Source organism: Palaemon carinicauda, unplaced genomic scaffold, assembly GCF_036898095.1.
Source record: "Palaemon carinicauda isolate YSFRI2023 unplaced genomic scaffold, ASM3689809v2 scaffold43, whole genome shotgun sequence".
Classification (NCBI taxonomy): Eukaryota; Metazoa; Arthropoda; class Malacostraca; order Decapoda; family Palaemonidae; genus Palaemon; species Palaemon carinicauda.
In genome coordinates, this window is record NW_027171684.1 from 229,453 (window position 1) to 250,770 (window position 21,318).

At 46.9% G+C, this 21,318-nt stretch overlaps 1 protein-coding gene across 1 annotated transcript in view; it reads right to left on the reverse strand.

Annotated features, from left to right (window-relative positions):
- Window positions 1-21,318, reverse strand: part of LOC137636889 (ubiquitin-protein ligase E3C) — a 159,362-nt gene that overhangs the window by 115,385 nt on the left and 22,659 nt on the right. Inside the window, exon 4 of the mRNA XM_068369245.1 lies at window positions 11,078-11,213. Coding sequence (XP_068225346.1) covers window positions 11,078-11,213 — 136 coding nt within the window. The remainder of the gene's footprint in view (window positions 1-11,077; window positions 11,214-21,318) is intronic.

Genomic DNA, 21,318 nt, shown 5'->3' on the forward strand with positions numbered 1-21,318 from the left:
GAGAAGACCTCCTCTCTTTGGAAACAGGAACTGAGACCGTCTCTAGCGTCATGTCCTTTATCCAGTGAGCAGCTAGATGATACTGAAGGGGGGGAGGTGGAGTCTCCCTAACACGATGAACAGGGCCAGCGATGAAAGTGTCCCTGTTAGACTCATCCACTACCTGACTGAGCATCGGTTCCTTCTCAGCATGCTCTGGATGCATTCTAGGGCTTGGAAGATCCTTGGGGCCGACGGAAAAGCCCGAAAAGCTCGACTCTGAAGATCCATACCCAGACAATGGTCTGGGATGGGACGAGCTGAGACTCCTCAAAATTGACCAGGAGGCCCAGTTCCTTGGTCAGATCCATAGTCCATCTGAGAATCTCCAGACAGCGACGACTTGTGGGAGCTCTTAAAAGCCAGTCGTCTGACGGAGCCGGACACAAGATCATGGTACTGCTGCACAGTCTGTAAACTGTCAACCATGGGGAAGCGAGGAAGTACAGTGACAACCCGAAGCTGTCTAGACTGTCTGGGTCGTACAGACAACTCCTTATCGGGTTGCTGAGGTTGCCGCACTGCGTCACAACAAGTCACTTCTGCTGGTTGTTGAACGTCTTCCCAGTGACACACTGACTCCGTAAACAAAAAAATCCTCTAACAAGGACTAAGCTTGGACTGCATGTCTTGCAACACAGCTCAAGGTCTATGGGAGCAGGTGTGGTAACAGACGGGGTTAGCGACTGAAGTGGAACCATTACCTTCCCTGGGAGCATGTTATGCTTAAATAAAAGTCCATAGGAGGCTACGCAGCTAAAGGCTCCTCTCCAAATGACAGAGTCCTCAAGGGAATATCAGAAGGAGGGAGAAAAGCACTTTCTCATCTACAGGGACCATATCCGAGAAAAGCTAAGTTCTCTCAGTGAGGGTTTCACTGGTGCAAAAGCAGCAGACTAGAAGGCAACGTTATGAAACTGCTTGACAGTCTAGTGAGTTGGCAACAACCAAAGATGTGTGACTGAGAAGCATGCGGTAAGGTATGCAGAGCATGTTGTATGCAGAGCATGCTGTATGCAGAGCATGCTGTATGCAGAGCATGCTGTATGTAGAGCATGCTGTAAGGAAAGCAGAGCGTGTTGCATGGCGTGTAACATTTCTCAGAAATTCCATGACCAGTGCTAGAGTGAGTAATATCGCATTACCGTCCATTGAAAGTGCACGTGCCGAGGGAATGATTTAGACTGTTTTGTTGATGAATTTGATAGCCGGCATGATAATCGTAGAATTAAGCTACACTAAATGTACTATAATCTACTTCACCTCAGGAAAGGGAAACTCGCCCTGTTGGCAACACTGCATTACTTCATGCATGCTTGCATGGGGTTTAATATCAACATAATATTACCTTACATTCATAACTCATGATTCATTTGTTTAGAAGATATTTTTGCCATATTTTGCGATTTGTTAAAAATATATTGCAAGGAATACATATATATTTTTATATAAGTAATACAAATAACCTCCATTATCATAATGTTTGTGTAGGCATACATGTATATGATTACAAATGCAAGTTATGAAAGTAATGAGGTGTTATTATTGTCATTTGTTATTCCCAAGTTGAATGGGAAGAAGCTCAAGTTGAGGAAAAAATGGCAGATGCATGCGTTGAGGTGGCTGACTCATAGCATGAGGTTGCTGCCTCAAGAGTTGCGCTTGCTGTAAGGGTTGCGGATGCGCAGTAGCAGGTTCCTGAGGAACGAGTTAAGGTTCCTGAGGTGTGAGCTGCGAGAGTTGAGGTAGCGGCTGCGCAGAACGCAGTTCTTGTCTCGCGAGTTGAGGTTCCTGAGGTGCTAGCCTAAGGAGTTGAGACTCTTGCCTTGAGGAGGGTTTAGGTCGCTACAGCGAGTGCTGAGGTGGCTGCCTCATTGATGGAAGAGGTTGTCGTACCTCAAGAGATTGTTGCCTCACTGGTGGAACCGCAAGCGGAAGCGGAGGAAGTAAGGCATAAGACTCCTGCTCCCATTGCTGAGGTTGCCTTAAGGAAGGTTAAGGTTGTGCACAACGCTGGTAACTGGCAACTCAGAACGCGGTAAGGTAGCCTGAGGAACCTCAACTTCGTACGCCTGGCAGACTGGACTGCGGTGAGGCGGAGCTCTCGCAGGAGGAGGCGGAGGTTGCTGCACACCGCTGGTAACTGGCAACTCAGAACACGGTAAGGTAGCCTGAGGAACCTCAACTTCGTACGCCTGGCAGACTGGACTGCGGAGAGGCGGAGCGTTCGCAGGAGGAGGTGTAACCTTCTCAGCCTGAAACTCACGCATTAAGACCGCAAGCTGCGACTGCATGGACTGCAGCAAAGTCGTCTTGGGATCAACAGACGATAAGGTCTGTTGAGGCAAAGCCTTAATAGAAGATGAGGTCTGTTGAGGCATCGCCTTACCTCTCTTAGGAGGTGTGCAGTCACCTGATGACTGAGGAGAGTCAGAGCTAACCCAATGACTGCATCCGGGTTGTTGAACTCTAACTTCGTACGTCTGGCATAGGTCTGGACTTTACGTTTAAGAGGTCTTGAGACCTGAGACCAGCGTTTTCTCCCCGAAATTTCTTCTGCAGACGAGCAAAATAAGGGCTCAATCGTCTGCGGGTGGGAGTGACGGTCTCTGTAAGACACGCCCGCAACCACCGAGGATACTTCTGTGCGCCGATCAAGGCCTGCCGAACCCTTTTGCCCTTCGACATTGCTTCTCCCCTGGGCTTGGGAGCTTGCAAGAAGTCCCGGACTGGGAGGACGACTGGCACGCACAGAAGTACCCTCACGCACAACACTGACACACTTTGCGCTAATCACTTATCACTTTTGATTTTCTGTTTGCACTTATTTCACTGAACTCGAAACTTTAAGTGGTTTGTACCTGAAACACGCACTTCTATCCTTTCTCAAAAGTTAGTAATTGCGAAAACAGAATTACAATGTAACAGAAAAATCTAATGAAAGATAAATAATTCAGTGGCTGGAAAGAGACTAAACACTAGATCAAATAAACTACGTTTAAAATCTCTCACCGCATAAAGCTTGAGAACAAGAAAAAACTCTAGAAACGTTTACCTTCTTCCCCTAAAGAGACTAGGGAGAAGAGCAAAAACGATAACAACGTTACTCGCTTGAACGAAACGTTTATCCTCCTCTTTCTCCCTCCGTCTCTATCTCTCTCTCTCTCTCTCTCTCTTGACTTAGAACCTGAGAGAAGAGCCCAATCATATATATCGTTAAAACATATTATTGTTAAAGGAAAATATTTCCCAAAATGAAAAGTTCCTTTATTAGAATTAAAACCATTAAGTTAAGAAAGAATGAACAAAACGCTAGACACGGTTACTCTTACTGCAACGTGACACCGTGAAAATTCTCTCTCTATCGTAACGATAGAGCGCAAGTTGAACGTTCTGAACGTCAACAACTGCAGAGACAAAACAAAACGTTAGTTCAACTTTGAAAACAGTACGAGACTATCAAAGAAATTCTTTCAAAAACATTAAAATAGCATAATATGTTAACAGGTAAAACCGAAATGACGGGCTCAATGTTAATTAACTTCGGTACCAAGAAAAGACCGCCTACTATTAGGAAAGGTCGAATATAAACAAATATAAAAATTAATTTTAATAAGTTTATAATAAAAGGAAGTTAATCGAAGAGGCCTATAAAAGGCGGAGAGATATAAAATAAATCTATAACTTTTGTTAAGCAAAATTAAGAAAGAGAGTCTATACTCTCTTAGACACCAACACTTCCGTCTAAGGGAAGGGTCGGCCATTTAAAGGTGAAAGAGAGTTCATACTCTCTTCGTCACCATAATTAATCAAATTAATTCCAAAAGCTAGCTAAGCTAATAATAAACTTCCTGAATAGCGAAAGCTGAAATCTTAGAGCAATACTTCACCAAAAACCGTGAACAAGACTCCAAAATTATAAGCGTATCCATGAACGTCTTGCCGGAAGCACGACAGAGGAAAAATTGAAGTGGTGTCAACAAGAAGTACTGCAGTACCTGGCCACAGGTGGCGCTTGTGAGTACACCCCCCTCTTGTATAGCGATCGCTGGCGTATCCCTTCCGTAGAATTCTGTCGGGCAACGGAGTTGACAGCTACATGATTATCGGGTAAGTTTAATATTGAAAAATGCCTGAATTTTCTCAAAAAATTATCAAAAATATGAAAAAAAAAAATTTTATAGCATTTTTTTGCAAGGACGTACCAGTACGTCCATGGGGGTAAAGGGATGGCTTTTGTGAAACATACCAGTACGTCCTTTGGGGGTAAAAGGGTTAAAAATGTTATTTTCATTAGTAAAATAAATTTTTGAATATACTTACCCGATGATCATGTAGCTGTCAACTCCGTTGCCCGACAGAAATCTACGGTCGGGATACGCCAGCGATTGCTATCCAGGTGGGGGTGTACACAACAGCGCCATCTGTGGTCAGGTACTCAAGTACTTCTTGTCAACAAGACCTCAATTTTCTCCTCGGTCCACTGGTTCTCTATGGGGAGGAAGGGCGGGTCCTTTAAATCATGATCATCGGGTAAGTATATTCAAAAATTTATTTTACTAATGAAAATAACATTTTTCAATATTAATCTTACCCGATGATCATGTAGCTGATTCACACCCAGGGTGGTGGGTGGAGACCAGCATACATGTTAACAAAGAAGCTAAGTATCCCGTATTTCATTTTATTAGTTATTCAAAATAACAAATATAAAATAAATAAGTACCTGGTAAGGAAGTCGACTTGAACCATTACTCTGCCTTTATTAAGTACGTCTTCCTTACTGAGCGTAGCGGTCCTCTTAGGATGCTGAACGACTCTTAGGTGCTGAAGTATAAAGGGCTGCAACCCATACTAAAGGACCTCATCACAACCTCTAACCTAGGCGCTTCTCAAGAAAGAATTGACCACCCGCCAAATCAACCAGGATGCGGAAGGCTTCTTAGCCGACCGTACAACCCAAAAACAACAATAAAAAGTATTCAAGAGAAAGGTTAAAAAGGTTATGGGATTATGGGAATGTAGTGGCTGAGCCCTCGCCTACTACTGCACTCGCTGCTACGAATGGTCCTCTGTGTAGCAGTTCTCGTAAAGAGACTGGACATCTTTGAGATAGAATGATGCGAACACTGACTTGCTTCTCCAATAGGTTGCATCCATAACACTCTGCAGAGAACGGTTCTGTTTGAAGGCCACTGAAGTAGCCACAGCTCTCACTTCATGTGTCCTTACCTTCAGCAAAGCAAGGTCTTCTTCCTTCAGATGAGAATGAGCTTCTCTAATCAGAAGCCTGATGTAGTAAGAAACTGCGTTCTTAGACATTGGTAGCGAAGGCTTCTTAACAGCACACCATAAGGCTTCTGATTGTCCTCGTAAAGGTTTTGACCTTTTTAGATAGTACCTAAGAGCTCTGACTGGGCAAAGTACTCTCTCCAGTTCGTTCCCCACCAAGTTGGACAGGCTAGGGATCTCGAACGATTTAGGCCAAGGACGTGAAGGAAGCTCGTTTTTAGCCAAAAAACCGAGCTGCAAGGAACATGTAGCCGTTTCCGATGTGAAACCTATGTTCCTGCTGAAGGCGTGGATCTCACTTACTCTTTTAGCTGTTGCTAGGCATACGAGGAAAAGAGTTTTTAATGTGAGGTCCTTAAAAGAGGCTGATTGGAGCGGTTCAAATCTAGATGACATAATGAACCTTAGGACCACGTCTAGATTCCAGCCTGGAGTGGACAACCGACGTTCCTTTGAGGTCTCAAAAGACCTAAGGAGGTCCTGTAGATCTTTGTTGGTGGAAAGATCCAAGCCTCTGTGGCGGAAAACCGCTGCCAACATACTTCTGTAACCCTTGATCGTAGGAGCTGAAAGGGCTCTAACGTTCCTTAGATGTAACAGGAAGTCAGCAATCTGGGTTACAGTGGTACTGGTTGAGGAAACTGCATTGGCCTTGCACCAGCTTCGGAAGACTTCCCATTTAGATTGATAGACTCTGAGAGTGGATGTCCTCCTTGCTCTGGCAATCGCTCTGGCTGCCTCCTTCGAAAAGCCTCTAGCTCTTGAGAGTCTTTCGATAGTCTGAAGGCAGTCAGACGAAGAGCGTGGAGGTTTGGGTGTACCTTCTTTACGTGAGGTTGACGCAGAAGGTCCACTCTTAGAGGAAGAGTCCTGGGAACGTCGACCAGCCATTGCAGTACCTCTGTGAACCATTCTCTCGCGGGCCAGAGGGGAGCAACCAACGTCAGCCGTGTCCCTTTGTGAGAGGCGAACTTCTGAAGTACCCTGTTGACAATCTTGAACGGCGGGAATGCATACAGGTCGAGATGGGACCAATCCAGCAGAAAGGCATCCACGTGAACTGCTGCTGGGTCTGGAATCGGAGAACAATACAATGGGAGCCTCTTGGTCATCGAGGTAGCGAACAGATCTATGGTTGGCTGACCCCACAGGGCCCAAAGTCTGCTGCAAACATTCTTGTGAAGGGTCCACTCTGTGGGGATGACCTGACCCTTCCGGCTGAGGCGATCTGCCATGACATTCATATCGCCCTGAATGAACCTCGTTACCAGCGTGAGCTTTCGATCTTTTGACCAAATGAGGAGGTCCCTTGCGATCTCGAACAACTTCCTCGAATGAGTCCCCCCCTGCTTGGAGATGTAAGCCAAGGATGTGGTGTTGTCGGAGTTCACCTCCACCACCTTGTTTAGCTGGAGGGACTTGAAGTTTATCAAGGCCAGATGAACCGCCAACAACTCCTTGCAATTGATGTGAAGTGTCCTTTGCTCCTGATTCCATGTTCCCGAGCATTCCTGTCCGTCCAATGTCGCACCCCAGCCCGAGTCTGATGCGTCCGAGAAGAGACGGTGGTCGGGGGTCTGAACAGCTAAAGATAGACCTTCCTTGAGAAGAATGCTGTTCTTCCACCACGTTAGAGTAGACCTCATCTCTTCGGAAACAGGAACTGAGACCGTCTCTAGCGTCATGTCCTTTATCCAGTGAGCAGCTAGATGATACTGAAGGGGGCGGAGGTGGAGTCTCCCAAACTCGATGAACAGGGCCAGCGATGAAAGTGTCCCTGTTAGACTCATCCACTGCCTGACTGAGCATCGGTTCCTTCTCAGCATGCTCTGGATGCACTCTAGGGCTTGGTTGATCCTTGGGGCCGACGGAAAAGCCCGAAAAGCTCGACTCTGAATCTCCATACCCAGGTAAACAATGGTCTGGGATGGGACGAGCTGGGACTTCTCTAAATTGACCAGGAGGCCCAGTTCCTTGGTCAGATCCATAGTCCATCTGAGATTCTCCAGACAGCGACGACTTGTGGGAGCTCTTAAAAGCCAGTCGTCTAAATAGAGGGAGGCTCTGATGTCTGCCAAGTGAAGGAATTTCGCAATATTCCTCATCAGTCTCGTAAACACAAGAGGTGCCGTGCTTAGGCCAAAGCACAGGGCTTGGAACTGGTACACAACCTTTCCAAAGACGAATCTAAGGAAAGGTTGGGAGTCTGGATGGATGGGGACGTGAAAGTATGCGTCTTTCAGGTCTAACGAGACCATCAAGTCCTCCTGCCTGACCGCTGCTAGGACCGACTTCGTCGTCTCCATCGTGAACGTCTGCTTGGTGACATAAGCATTGAGAGCACTGACGTCCAGCACCGGTCTCCAACCTCCTGTCTTCTTGGCTACCAGGAAGAGACGGTTGTAAAAGCCCGGGGATTGATGATCCCGGACTATGACCACTGCTTCCTTTTGTAGCAAGAGCGACACCTCTTGTTGCAACGCTAGCCTCTTGTCCTTCTCCTTGTAGTTGGGAGAGAGGTTGATGGGAGATTTAGCTAGAGGGGGATTGAGGCAGAACGGAATTCTGTATCCCTCCCTTAGCCACTTCACAGACTGAGCGTCTGCACCTCTGCTCTCCCAAGCTTGCCAGAAGGTCTTGAGTCTGGCTCCTACTGCTGTCTGGAGAGGAAGGCAGTCAAAACTTGCCTTTTGCGGACTTGGAACCCTTCTTGGACTTGCCACGGTGACTGTCTGCACGGGTACCTCCTCTGCTGGAGGTTCTGCCACGAAAGGGCGGGATGAACCTAGAAGCAGGTGTATCAACTGCTAAAGGGCGGAAGGGTCTAGGCACGGAAGGTAAGGTTTTAGCCTTACGTGCAGAAGAAGCCATGAGGTCATGAGTATCCTTCTGGATAAGAGAGGCAGCCATCCCCTTAATCAACTCCTCCGGAAACAGACACTTGGATAGAGGAGCAAACAGCAACTCTGACTTCTGGCAAGGAGTGATACCAGCAGATAAGAAGGAGCACAGATGTTCTCTCTCCTTGAGGACTCCTGATACATATGAAGCCGCAAGTTCACCAGACCCATCCCGAATTGCCTTGTCCATGCTAGACATGATCAGCATGACCGAGTCCTTATCTGAAGGGGAAGTCTTCCTGCTTAAGGCTCCCAAACACCAATCGAGGAAGTTGAATATCTCGAAGGCACGAAAGACTCCCTTCAACATATGATCAAGATCGGAAAAGGACCAGCAGATCTTCGAACGTCTCATAGCCAACCTGCGGGGAGAGTCAACCAGACTTGAGAAGTCGGCCTGGGCAGAGGCAGGAACCCCCAAGCCAGGTTCCTCTCCCGTGGCATACCAGACGCTCGACTTATAAGCCAGCTTGGGAGGAGGAAACACAAAAGAGGTCCTTCCCAGTTGCTTCTTGGAATGCAACCAGTCCCCCATAACCCTCAAAGCTCTCCTTGATGATCTGGCGAGAACAAGCTTGGTGAAGGCAGGCGCAGCAGACTGCATGCCCAGAGCAAACTCGGAGGGAGGAGAACGAGGGGTTGCAGACACAAAGTGTTCAGGATACAAATCCCTGAACAAAGCAAGGACTTTGCGAAAGTCTAAGGAGGGTGGCGAAGACTTGTGTCCTTCAACATCAGAGCGAGGATCATCCAGATGAGCAGCTTCATCCTCCGATACATCATCATCCGAAAGTTGAGTTGTGAGTGGCAAAGGCAGAGCAGCAAGCTGAACGGCTGAATCCTGCAGAACGGGTGCATGCGTACCTGCGGATCCATCATCATGCCTCTGCTGGACAGTCTGCGAGCTGGCAAGAACAAAAGCAGAGGGCTGGTGTGTGGGAGGGTCTGCGGTGGGCTGAGGAGCATGCGGTATGGTATGCAGAGCATGCTGTAAGGTATGCGGCTCATGCTGCATGGTATGCGGTTCATGCTGCATGGTATGCGGAGCATGCTGTAAGGTCTGCAGAGCATGCTGCATGGGCTGAGGAGAATGCCGCATAGTGCTGGAACCCGGCAACTCCTGATGCGGCAGCTCACGCATGTTAGCAGATGGTGCAGCAAGAACATGCGTCTGGCAGTGAGGACTGCGCATCGGTGGAGGAGCTCTCACAGGTGGGGTGTGGGAGCAGGCAGCCGCAGTATCTGCTGAGCGCACAACCTCTGCGGGTCGTAGGTTAACAGGAGAGGTGTTAACCTTCTCGGCATGATACTCCTGCATAAATGCCGCAAGCTGAGACTGCATAGTCTGCAGCATGGACCACTTAGGGTCTACTGTGGTTGGAGCAACAACAGACGGAGCAGAGGCCTGTTGAGGGACCACTCTACCTCTCTTGGGAGGTGTGCAGTCATCAGATGACTGCGGCGAGTCCGAACTGACCCAGTGGCTACACCTGGGCCGTTGGACTAGCTCGGAAGGGACCTTACGTTTGAGCGGTCGTGAGACCTTGGTCCACCGTTTCCTCCTGGAAACCTCTTCCACAGACGAGGAATGTAAGGGCTCATTCGTCTGTAAGTGGATGGGACGATCCTTAGCAGATACGTCCGCAACCACTGAGGATACATCCGTGCGCCGATCAAGGCCTGCCGAACCCTTTGGTCCTTCGACATTGCTTCTCCCCTGGGCTTGGGAGCTTGCAAGAGGTCCCGGACTGGGAGGACGACTGGCACGCACAGATGTACCCTCATGCGCAACACTGACACTGACACTATGCACATCACTAGCACTAACACTTCCCACTGCACTCTTCGCTTTCAGCTCTCTGACATCTGCCAAGAGCTGATTGCGGTCACTAACCAACGACTCCACCTTCTCACCGAGAGCCTGAATGGCACGCAACATATCAGCCATTGCAGGCTGAGCACTCGTAGCAGGTTCGGGAGTCACCACCACAGGGGAAGGAAAAGGTTGAGGGGCATGGGGAGAGGAAAAATCCACAGAGCGAGAAGAACTCCTCCTATCTCTCTCCTTCTCTAACCTACGTGCATATCTGAGGAATTCATTAAAATCGAATTCCGAAAGCCCAGCACATTCCCCACATCGATCTTCCAATTGACAGGATTTTCCCCTACAATTGGAACATACGGTGTGAGGATCTATAGAGGCCTTCGGAAGACGCCTAGTACAAGTCCTAACACTACACTGCCTGTATTTAGGAACTTGGGAATGGTCAGACATCTTGAATTTAGAGGTAGTCAAAGGGGAATTCCAAAATTAAGCAAAGATCGTTAACCAATGAATCAAATTAATTCCAAAAGCTTGCTAAGCTAAGGATAAAGCTTCCTGAACAGCGAAGGCTAAACTTCAGAGCAAATACATCACCAAAACGTGAACAAAAGACTCCAAAATCAACAGCGTATCCATGTAGGTCTTGCCGGCGGCACGACAGAGGAAAAATTGAGGTCTTGTTGACAAGAAGTACTTGAGTACCTGACCACAGATGGCGCTGTTGTGTACACCCCCACCTGGATAGCGATCGCTGGCGTATCCCGACCGTAGATTTCTGTCGGGCAACGGAGTTGACAGCTACATGATCATCGGGTAAGATTAATATTGAAAAAGCTGGTTTGATTGCAATTGTGGAGAGTATCACAAATTCAACAAAAACTTATTACAGCTCTTTATTTGTTATTGTCATAAGAAATCCAGAAAATATTTATATAAGATCACACATTACTTTATACAATATTCAATATAGCATATCAATATCTTAAATTTCTAGAATATCAATATAAAGCTAAATCATTACCATTTTTAGTGTGAGTGATGACATCCATAGACATATTCACCAGCCTTGGTAGCAAATACATCCACTGACCTAAAGAGGAACAAACCCAAGCCGATAAAATACGATTTTCCCGCACCACCATCTGACACGTGAGGAGCTGAAAGACAAAGCAGAAGATTACTATATTACTATCAGAAGTGTTACTGCCAAGCTAGCTAATATCACTTCATAGTACAATACTTACTTCATTGAATAAAAAAAAAAAAACGCTACTGTACAAATTTTTATAGTAATTTGTATTTTTCCTAGCTAGAAAAAGGAATGAATGGTGAGCGATTGTGACGCAGTTCCGGTAGGCCCTGCTGCTGCCTTCGATGCCTTAGATGACCGCGGAGGTAGCAGCAGTAGGGGATTCAGCATTATGAAGCTTCATCTGTGGTGGATAATGTGGGAGGGTGGGCTGTGGCACCCTACCCGTACCAGCTGAACTCGGTTGAGTCCCTTGTTAGGCTGGAGGAACGTAGAGAGTAGAGGTCCCCTTTTTTGTTTTGTTTCATTTGTTGAGGCTACCTCCCAAAATTGGGGGAAGTGCCTTGGTATATGTATGTATGTATGTATCTTTCGATGAAGCTGGAAAACTAGCCATTGCAACTTTTAAGAGAGGCGGCAACCATCCAACCCGATCGTTAGCCGGGAAGGGGGAGGAGGTTAGTGTGGGGTAGTGGGGATTGCAAGCTACCCCTCTCATTCACACACCAGTGTATTTGACCCACTTTTGATTGCAGGCAATGCTTTCTAAGGGGGTCAGGTGATGGCAGGACAATTTGTGTAGATTTCTACAGGTGTGTATACGTTGGGAAAAATACAAATTACTTTCCGACACTTCTACAATCCTTACGTTATTTCTTAGGGATGACTCACCCATTAGAAGGGATTTGTGAAAGGTTTAATGAAACCTTTTCAGATATGATTAAAAATTCCTGTTTGAATGATGCTAAATCATGGAATCAGTTATTTAATATGCTCTTGTTCACTTATAATGATATAGTTAGATCGAGTACTGACGCGACTAGAGAACTTACTGGAGATCGAGACCTGAGCAAGCATGCTCTCTGACCCGGGGTTAGCCTCAGGGCGCGTATCACTCCACCTGAGGTTACCCCTCAGAGAAAACGGGACTAGGGTAAACTACACAAAACTCTGGTCGGTTGGGAGGAGATCCCAGATACTCCTAAGAAAGTAGTTCCAGGTAAGTACTCCGTGTTGGAACAAAATATAGTTAGATCGAGTACTAGGTTTTCGCCTTATGATCTAGTATACAACTATCAAGTTGAAGATTTGAATTTAAGAGTGGACTCACCCATTTTGGATAAAGTAAATATTGAAGAGTTTGCTCTAAATACAAGGTTAAATAGTGAAGATGACAGACGTCAGGCACATTCTAATGCACTTGATTCTCTGATTCTCAATTAGCTAACAAAGCTAAACTTGATCCTCAGTCTAAAGCTAGGAAACTTAACATTGGGGATAAATTTCTCATGAAAACCTTCCCAAATTAAAAATCTAAAAGGAAACTAAAGATGGCATGAACCTTATAATGCTGTTGGATGTTCATCTGATAAAAATTAATCAATTGAAAGTAATAGTCAAATCAGGTCATATCACATTGATCTCTTAAAATTGTATAACGAACATTCTCAAAATAATTCTAACTTGAATGACAATGTTGTTGTTTAATCTGATTCGAATAATGCACAGGACGAAGATGCCAATGTTGATAATTCTGTCTAGTAATATGATCTATAGTATTAGCTATTTTCCCATATTTGATTCTGCTAAGAGAATAAATGTGTTGAAGCATTGTTAAAATCACAAATTTTAAGTAATTTGTATTTTTTATAACAGTACTTACCTCGAACTACTTTCTTAGGAGTATCTGGGATCTCCTCCCATCCGACCAGAGTTTTGCGTAGTTTACCCTAAACCCATTTTCTATGAGCTCAGGCGGAGTGATACGCGCCCTGAGGCTAACCCCGGGTCAGAGAGCATGCTTGCTCAGGTCTCGACCTCCAGTAAGTTCTCTGGTCGCATCGCGATATCATCTCGCCGCTCTCCTTATCCCAGTGTGACTTGTGTGTCCCCGACCCTTTGTGTCCCACGCGCTTCCCACGTGGTCCCTTTGTGCTTTCTCTCTGCGCGCTTGTGTCTCGTAGTGCTTTCCCTTCATCATGGAGCATCCTCGCCGTTGTCCTGGGCCTATGGCCGGCAAATCGTGTGGAGCGTTCCTTTCGAAACCCAAAGTTGACCCGCACTCCTTGTGTTCATCGTGCAGGGGCAGCGTGTGTTCCCCTTCCGACACGTGCCCGGAATGCGAGTCTTGGAACGAGGTGCAAAACCCTTCTGTATAAGCAGAGGTGGACAGCTTGATAATGGAGTATTCGGATATATTTTCCACCTCACCCACTACTACTGATATTTCTATTCACTCTATTCAATTGGATGATCCAACTCCAATCAAAAAGAATGCTTACTCTGTACCACTAGCATATGGAGATAAATTCAAAGCTGAACTTGATAAAATGATTCAAAATCTCATTGAACACAGTAACTCTGGTTATTCCAGTCCCTGCATTATCGTTCCTAAAAAAGGACAAGGATGAGATAAGAATAGTCATTGACTATAGATCTTCAAATAGTAAGTTAGTCAAAGATAGAGAACCTATTAGTAACACTCAGTTGATTTTTGCTTGCATCCCTAAATGCAAGTTCTATTCTGTAATTGATTTGAAGAATGGATTTTATCAGATTCCCTTGTCATAAGAGTCACAAACACACTGCATTCATAACTGAATTTGGATGATTCCAGTTTAAAGTATTACCAATCGGAATTTCAAATGGACCAGCTGAATTTTCGATAGCCCCACCGAGCCTTCCCCATTTCTGGTATAACGTAACTGGTTACAGAAGTAAGTTTGAGTTACCAGTCCAACCGTCAGTGTTACCAAAGGAGGGACAAAATAGGAGGTATCAGGGTTACCAATGTGTAAAATTTGGGCAGGTTACTGGGATTCAGGGCTAGCTAAATTATCCTGGTAAGTATTTTCGGCCAGAACCTCAGGTCGAGAGAACTCAGGGCATGCACTTACCACCAGGGTGAGCTGGAACTCCAAAGAGAACCAGAGCACTGAGATGACTTAAAAGAGCACATTCAACCCGGTGGGAGAGCGTGCTAGGCAAGACCTCCAAAGACAACCCACCGGCAATTTCCTCAGGTGGAGGAGGAATTGTGGAGCAAGTATCCTCCAGGGGCTCAAGACACCTTGGAAGGGACTCCCTCCCCAGGGCTCAGTGGGGAAGGGCAAGAACAACCCTTGCGTTAGCAGCTGTGCCTCAAGCTTTAACTTCTCCAAAAGTCGTCATATGTGGGGAAACCCGAAAGCCCCAAGGAAGGCCACAACTGATGCTGTGCATCAAGAGAACTTGATTTCCCACAAGGAGACGTCTCCGCGTAGGAGTATCGTCTGCGTGAAAGGCCAAGCCAGTGAGGATCGGTCTCCATTGCTTACATAAACATACCGCAATGGCGACCCAATATGCCAGAATAACCCCATATGTATGCAATCCTTAACCCTTTTACACCCAAAGGACGTACTGGTACGTTTCACAAAAGCCATCCCTTTACCCCATGGACGTACCGGTACGTCCTTGCAAAAAAATGTTATTTTGATTATAAAATAAATTTTTGAATATACTTACCCGGTGATTATATGGCTGCAACTCTGTTGCTCGACAGACAACTCTACGGTAAAAACTCGCCAGCGATCGCTACACAGGTTGCGGGTGTGCCCAACAGCGCCATCTGTCGACCAGATACCCAGTTCTCAATGTAAACAAAGACTCAATTTTCTCCTCGTCCCACTGCGTCTCTATTGGGGAGGAAGGGAGGGTCATTTAATTTATAATCACCGGGTAAGTATATTCAAAAATTTATTTTATAATCAAAATAACATTTTTCAATATTTAACTTAGCCGGTGATTATATAGCTGATTCACACCCAGGATGGTGGGTAGAGACCAGTAATATAAGTTTACACTTTAATGAGCTAAGAGTTTTTTATTTCATTTTAGAAGTTATCAAAATAACAAAAACAAAATAAATAGGTACCTGGTAAGGAAGTCGACTTGAACAATTACTCTGCCTTTTAAGTACGTCTTCCTTACGGAGCCTCGCGATCCTCTTAGGATGCTGATCGACCCCTAGGATCTGAAGTATCAAGGGTTGCAACCCATACAACAGGACCTCATCAAACCCCTAATCTAGGCGCTCTCAAGAAATGACTTTGACCACCCGCCAAATCAACCAGGATGCGAAAGGCTTCTTAGCCTTCCGGACAACCCAAAAAAACAACAATAAAAACATTTCAAGAGAAAGATTAAAAGGGTATGGAATTAGGGAATTGTAGTGGTTGAGCCCTCACCCACTACTGCACTCGCTGCTACGAATGGTCCCAGTGTGTAGCAGTACTCGTAAAGAGACTGGACATCCTTTAGATAAAAAGACGCAAACACTGACTTCCTTCTCCAATAGGTTGCGTCCATTATACTTCGCAGAGATCTATTTTGCTTAAAGGCCACGGAAGTTGTGACAGCTCTAACTTCGTGTGTCCTCACCTTAAGCAATGCTTGGTCTTCCTCACTCAGATGTGAATGAGCTTCTCGTATTAACAGTCTGATAAAGTAGGATAAAGCATTCTTTGACATAGGCAAAGATGGTTTCTTAACTGAACACCATAAAGCTTCAGATTGGCCTCGTAAAGGTTTAGTTCGCTTTAAATAGAACTTAAGAGCTCTCACAGGGCATAAGACTCTTTCTAGTTCATTGCCTACCATATTCGATAAGCTGGGAATATCGAACGATTTCGGCCAAGGTCGAGAAGGCAGCTCATTTTTGGCTAGAAAACCAAGTTGTAGCGAACATGTAGCTTTTTCTGACGAAAATCCGATGTTCTTGCTGAAGGCATGAATCTCACTGACTCTTTTAGCTGTGGCTAAGCATACCAGGAAAAGTGTCTTTAAAGAGATCTTTCAGGGAGGCTGATTGTAGCGGCTCAAACCTGTCTGACATGAGGAATCTTAGTACCACGTCTAAATTCCAACCAGGTGTAACCAAACGACGCTCTTTCGTGGTCTCAAAAGACTTAAGGAGGTCCTGAAGATCTTTATTGTTGGAAAGATCTAAGCCTCTATGCCGGAAGACCGATGCCAACATGCTTCTGTAGCCCTTGATAGTGGGAGCTGAAAGGGATCGTCCTTTTCTCAGGTATAAGAGAAAGTCAGCTATTTGAGCTACAGAGGTACTGGTCGAGGATACAGAGACTGACTTGCACCAGTTTCGGAAGACTTCCCACTTCGATTGGTAGACTCTAAGGGTGGATGCTCTCCTTGCTCTAGCGATCGCACTGGCTGCCTCCTTCGAAAAGCCTCTAGCTCTCGAGAGTCTTTCGATAGTCTGAAGGCAGTCAGACGAAGAGCGTGGAGGCTTTGGTGTACCTTCTTTACGTGTGGCTGACGTAGAAGGTCCACCCTTAGAGGAAGACTTCTGGGAACGTCTACTAGCCATCGAAGTACCTCGGTGAACCATTCTCTCGCGGGCCAGAGGGGAGCAACTAGCGTCAACCTTGTCCCTTCGTGAGAGGCGAACTTCTGCAGTACCTTGTTGACAATCTTGAACGGTGGGAATGCGTATAGATATAGATGTGACCAATCTAGGAGAAAGGCATCTATATGTATTGCTGCTGGGTCTGGGACTGGTGAGCAATATATTGGGAGCCTCTTGGTCATCGAGGTTGCAAAGAGATCTATGGTTGGTTGGCCCCAAGTGGCCCAAAGTCTCTTGCATACATCCTTGTGGAGGGTCCATTCTGTTGGAATTACTTGCCCTTTCCGACTGAGACAATCTGCCATGACATTCAAGTTGCCTTGGATGAACCTCGTTACTAGTGTTATGTCTAGACCTTTTGACCAGATGAGCAGGTCCCTTGCGATCTCGTACAACGTCAGTGAGTGGGTCCCTCCTTGCTTGGAGATGTACGCCAAGGCAGTGGTGTTGTCCGAGTTCACTTCCACCACTTTGCCTCGAAGGAGAGACCTGAAGCTTTTCAAGGCCAGATGTACTGCCAGCAGCTCCTTGCAGTTGATATGCATGATCCTTTGACTCGAGTTCCACAGTCCTGAACATTCCCGACCATCTAATGTCGCGCCCCAGCCTACGTCCGATGCGTCCGAGAAGAGAACGTGGTTGGGAGTCTGAACAGCCAGGGGAAGACCCTCTCTGAGGTTGATACTGTCCTTCCACCAAGTCAGACAAGACTTCATCTTTTCGGAAATGGGGATCGAGACCGCTTCTAGCGTCTTGTCCTTTTTCCAGTGAAAAGCTAGATGGTATTGAAGAGGACGGAGGTGTAGTCTTCCTAATGACACAAAAAGTTCCAGGGATGATAGCGTCCCTACCAGACTCATCCACTGCCTGACTGAGCAGTGTTCCTTCTTCAGCATGTTCTGGATGCATAACTGGGCTTGGCTTATTCTGGGGGCCGACGGAAAAGCCCGAAAAGCTAGACTGTGAATCTCCATCCCTAAATACACAATAGTTTGGGATGGGACCAGTTGCGACTTTTCCATATTGACAAGGAGACCCAATTCCTTGGTCAGATCTAGAGTCCACTTTAGATCCTTCAGACAGCGACGACTGGAAGAGGCTCTGAGAAGCCAGTCGTCCAAATAAAGGGAGGCTCGGATGTCCGATAAATGGAGGAATTTGGCTACATTCCTCATCAGCCTCGTAAACACAAGAGGAGCTGTGCTTAGGCCAAAGCACAGGGCCTGAAACTGGTAGACCACCTTTTCGAAAACGAATCTCAGAAAAGGTTGGGAGTCCGGGTGGATGGGGACGTGGAAGTAGGCGTCCCTTAGGTCTAATGAGACCATCCAGTCTTCCCTTCTGACCGCTGCTAAGACTGACTTTGTGGTCTCCATGGAGAACGTCTGCTTTGTGACAAAGACATTCAGAGCACTGACGTCTAGCACCGGCCTCCACCCTCCTGTCTTCTTTGAAACCAAGAAGAGGCGGTTGTAGAATCCCGGAGATTGAAGGTCCGAGACTTTGACCACCGCTCCCTTCTCTAGTAAAAGAGACACTTCCCGTTTCAAGGCTCGTCTCTTGTCTTCCTCTCTGTACCTGGGAGAGAGATCGATGGAAGACGTTGCTAGAGGGGGTTTCCGTACAAAAGGGATCTTGTACCCCTCTCTGAGCAACTTCACAGATTGTGCATCTGCGCCTCTCTTCTCCCAGATCTGCCAGAAGTTCTTGAGTCTGGCTCCCACTGCTGTCTGAAGAAGCGAGCAGTCAGACTCTGCCCTTAAAGGACTTGGATCCTTTCTTCTTCCCTCGTTTCCCTTCGGCACGAGCACCTCCTCTGCTGGAGGCTCTGCCACGAAAGGGCGGAATAAAACGAGACGCTGGAGTGTCCATCCTTGGTCTAGCTGACAAGGTAGGCAAAGGGGGAGCTTTGCGAGCTGAGGACGCAACAAGATCGTGAGTGTCCTTCTGCACTAACGAAGCGGCTATTTCCTTAATCAGGACTTCTGGAAAAAGGCACTTGGAAAGAGGAGCAAAGAGAAGCTCAGATCTCTGGCACGGTGTAACTCCAGCAGAAAGGAATGAGCAGAGATTTTCTTGCTTTTTTAGGACTCCGGACACAAATGATGCAGCAAGCTCATTAGACCCATCACGTACGGCCTTGTCCATGCAGGACATAATGAACAAGGAAGTCTCTTTATCTGTCGAAGAGATCTTCCTGCTTAGGGCTCCTAGACACCAGTCTAAGAAGTTAAAAACTTCGAAGGCCCTAAAGATACCTTTCAAAAGGTGGTCCAGGTCCGAAGATAACCAACATATCTTTGAGCGTCTCATGGCAAGGCGGCGGGGAGAGTCTACAAGACTTGAGAAGTCGCCCTGGGCAGAGGCAGGAACTCCCAAGCCGAGAACTTCTCCCGTGGCATACCAGACGCTCGATCTAGAAGAGAGTCTAGCAGGGGGAAAAGCAAAGGCTGTCTTCCCTAAACTCTTCTTGGACTGCAACCATTCTCCTATCACCCGCAAAGCTCTCTTGGACGAGCGTGCGAGGACGAGTCTAGTAAAGGCAGGAGTGGTAGACGGCATGCCTAAAACAAACTCTGAAGGCGGAGAACGAGGAGCCACAGAAACAAACTGGTCCGGAAACAGCTCTTTGAAAATGGCCAAAACTTTTCTAAAGTCCAAAGAGGGTTGAGTAGACTTAGGCTCGTCCAATTCTGATTGTGGTTCATCTATATGTGCAGCAACATCATCATCAGAAACTTCCTCATCCGACAACTGATGAGGAAACGGCAACAGAGTGGGTAACGGCTGGTTCGCTGAGTCCGGTCGCACTGGTGCATGCGTGACTGAGCCGGACGCAACGTCATGGAACTGCTGCCCAGTCTGTGAGCTGGCAACAACCATGGTAGCGCGGGGACGCACAGCGTCTACTCCAGACTGTCTAGACTGATGTGGGTGCGCAGTGGAAACCACACTGGGTTGCGGAGGTTGACGCACCGCGTCAAAACAAAGCAACTCTGACGGTTGTTGAACATCCAGAACGTCAACGGCAACCTCCGTGCGTCGCTTAACGTCAACATGCGGCTGGCAGATCAAACTGGAACGCATGGGTGGAGGAACTCTCTCAACTGGTGTGCGTGAGTAGGTTACCTCAGCGTCCACAGGACGCACAACCGATCGCGTGGAGGGTTGTAGGCTAGGTACTGCACTAGCTGGTACGGCAGCAACCTTCTCCGCACGAAAGTCCTGCATCAGAGACGTAAGTTTAGACTGCATGTCTTGCAGTAGAGACCCCTTAGGGTCTACGGGAGCAGGTGCGGCGACAGACGGTGTTACTGTCTGAAGCGGTACCGCTTTGCCTCTCTTAGGCGGTGAGCAGTCATCAGATGACGGCAACGAGTCCGAACTGACCCAGTGGCTACAACCGGGCCGTTGGACTTGTGCTGAAGGGACCGATTTACGTTTTAACGGTCGCGAGACCTTGGTCCAAAGTTTCTTGCGAGAAACACCTTCAGAAGACGAGGTATAAATGGGCTCTCTCGTCTTAGTTAGGTAGGAGCGATCTTGGGTAGATACGCCCGATACCACGGAGGGAACGTCTGTTCGCTGATTAAAGCCTCTCGAACCCATGCGTCGTACGACATTGCTTCTCCCCTGGACTTGGGAGCTTGAAAGAGGTCCCGGACTAGGAGGACGACAGGCACGAACAGACGAACCCTCAAGCGCAACACTGTCCACAACACTATCACTTTAGCACTTCCCACTGCACTTTGGCACTTAAGCTCCTTCACATCCGCCATGAGCTGATTACGGTCACTAGCAAGGGACTCAACTCTCTCACCCAGAGCCTGGATGGCACGCATCATATCAGCCATCGATGGTTCCTGAGTGCCAGGAGGGGGGTTAGGAGCAACCACTACAGGGGAAGGAATAGGTTGTGGGGCATGAGGAGAGGATATATCAATAGAACGAGAAGAACTTCTCCTAACTCTATCTCTCTCTAGCCTACGTGTGTACTTTTGAAATTCGATAAAATCGAATTCCGAAAGCCCAACGCACTCCTCACACCGATCTTCCAATTGACAGGTTTTATCCCGACAATTGGAACAAACAGTGTGAGGGTCGATAGAAGCCTTCGGAAGACGCCTAGAACAGTCCCTAGCATTGCATTTCCTAAATTTGGGGACTTGTGAAGGGTCAGCCATTTTGAATTGGTCAAGGGAAAATCCAAAAAACGATCAAAAAGTCATCAACAAAGAATCCGTTATCAAAAAGAGTTCAAGGATTTGTGTGAAGAGAAACCCTGCACAGCGAAAGCTCAAAACTAGAATATAGTACTTCACCAATTAGATGTGAAAAACTCCAGTTTAGCAACAGCGAGTAAAGTACGTCTTGCCGACACGGCGACAGAGAGAAAATTGAGTCTTTGTTTACATTGAGAACTGGGTATCTGGTCGACAGATGGCGCTGTTGGGCACACCCGCAACCTGTGTAGCGATCGCTGGCGAGTTTTTACCGTAGAGTTGTCTGTCGAGCAACAGAGTTGCAGCCATATAATCACCGGCTAAGTTAAATATTGAAAAATGCTATACAAAATTTTTTTTTCATATTTTTGATAATTTTT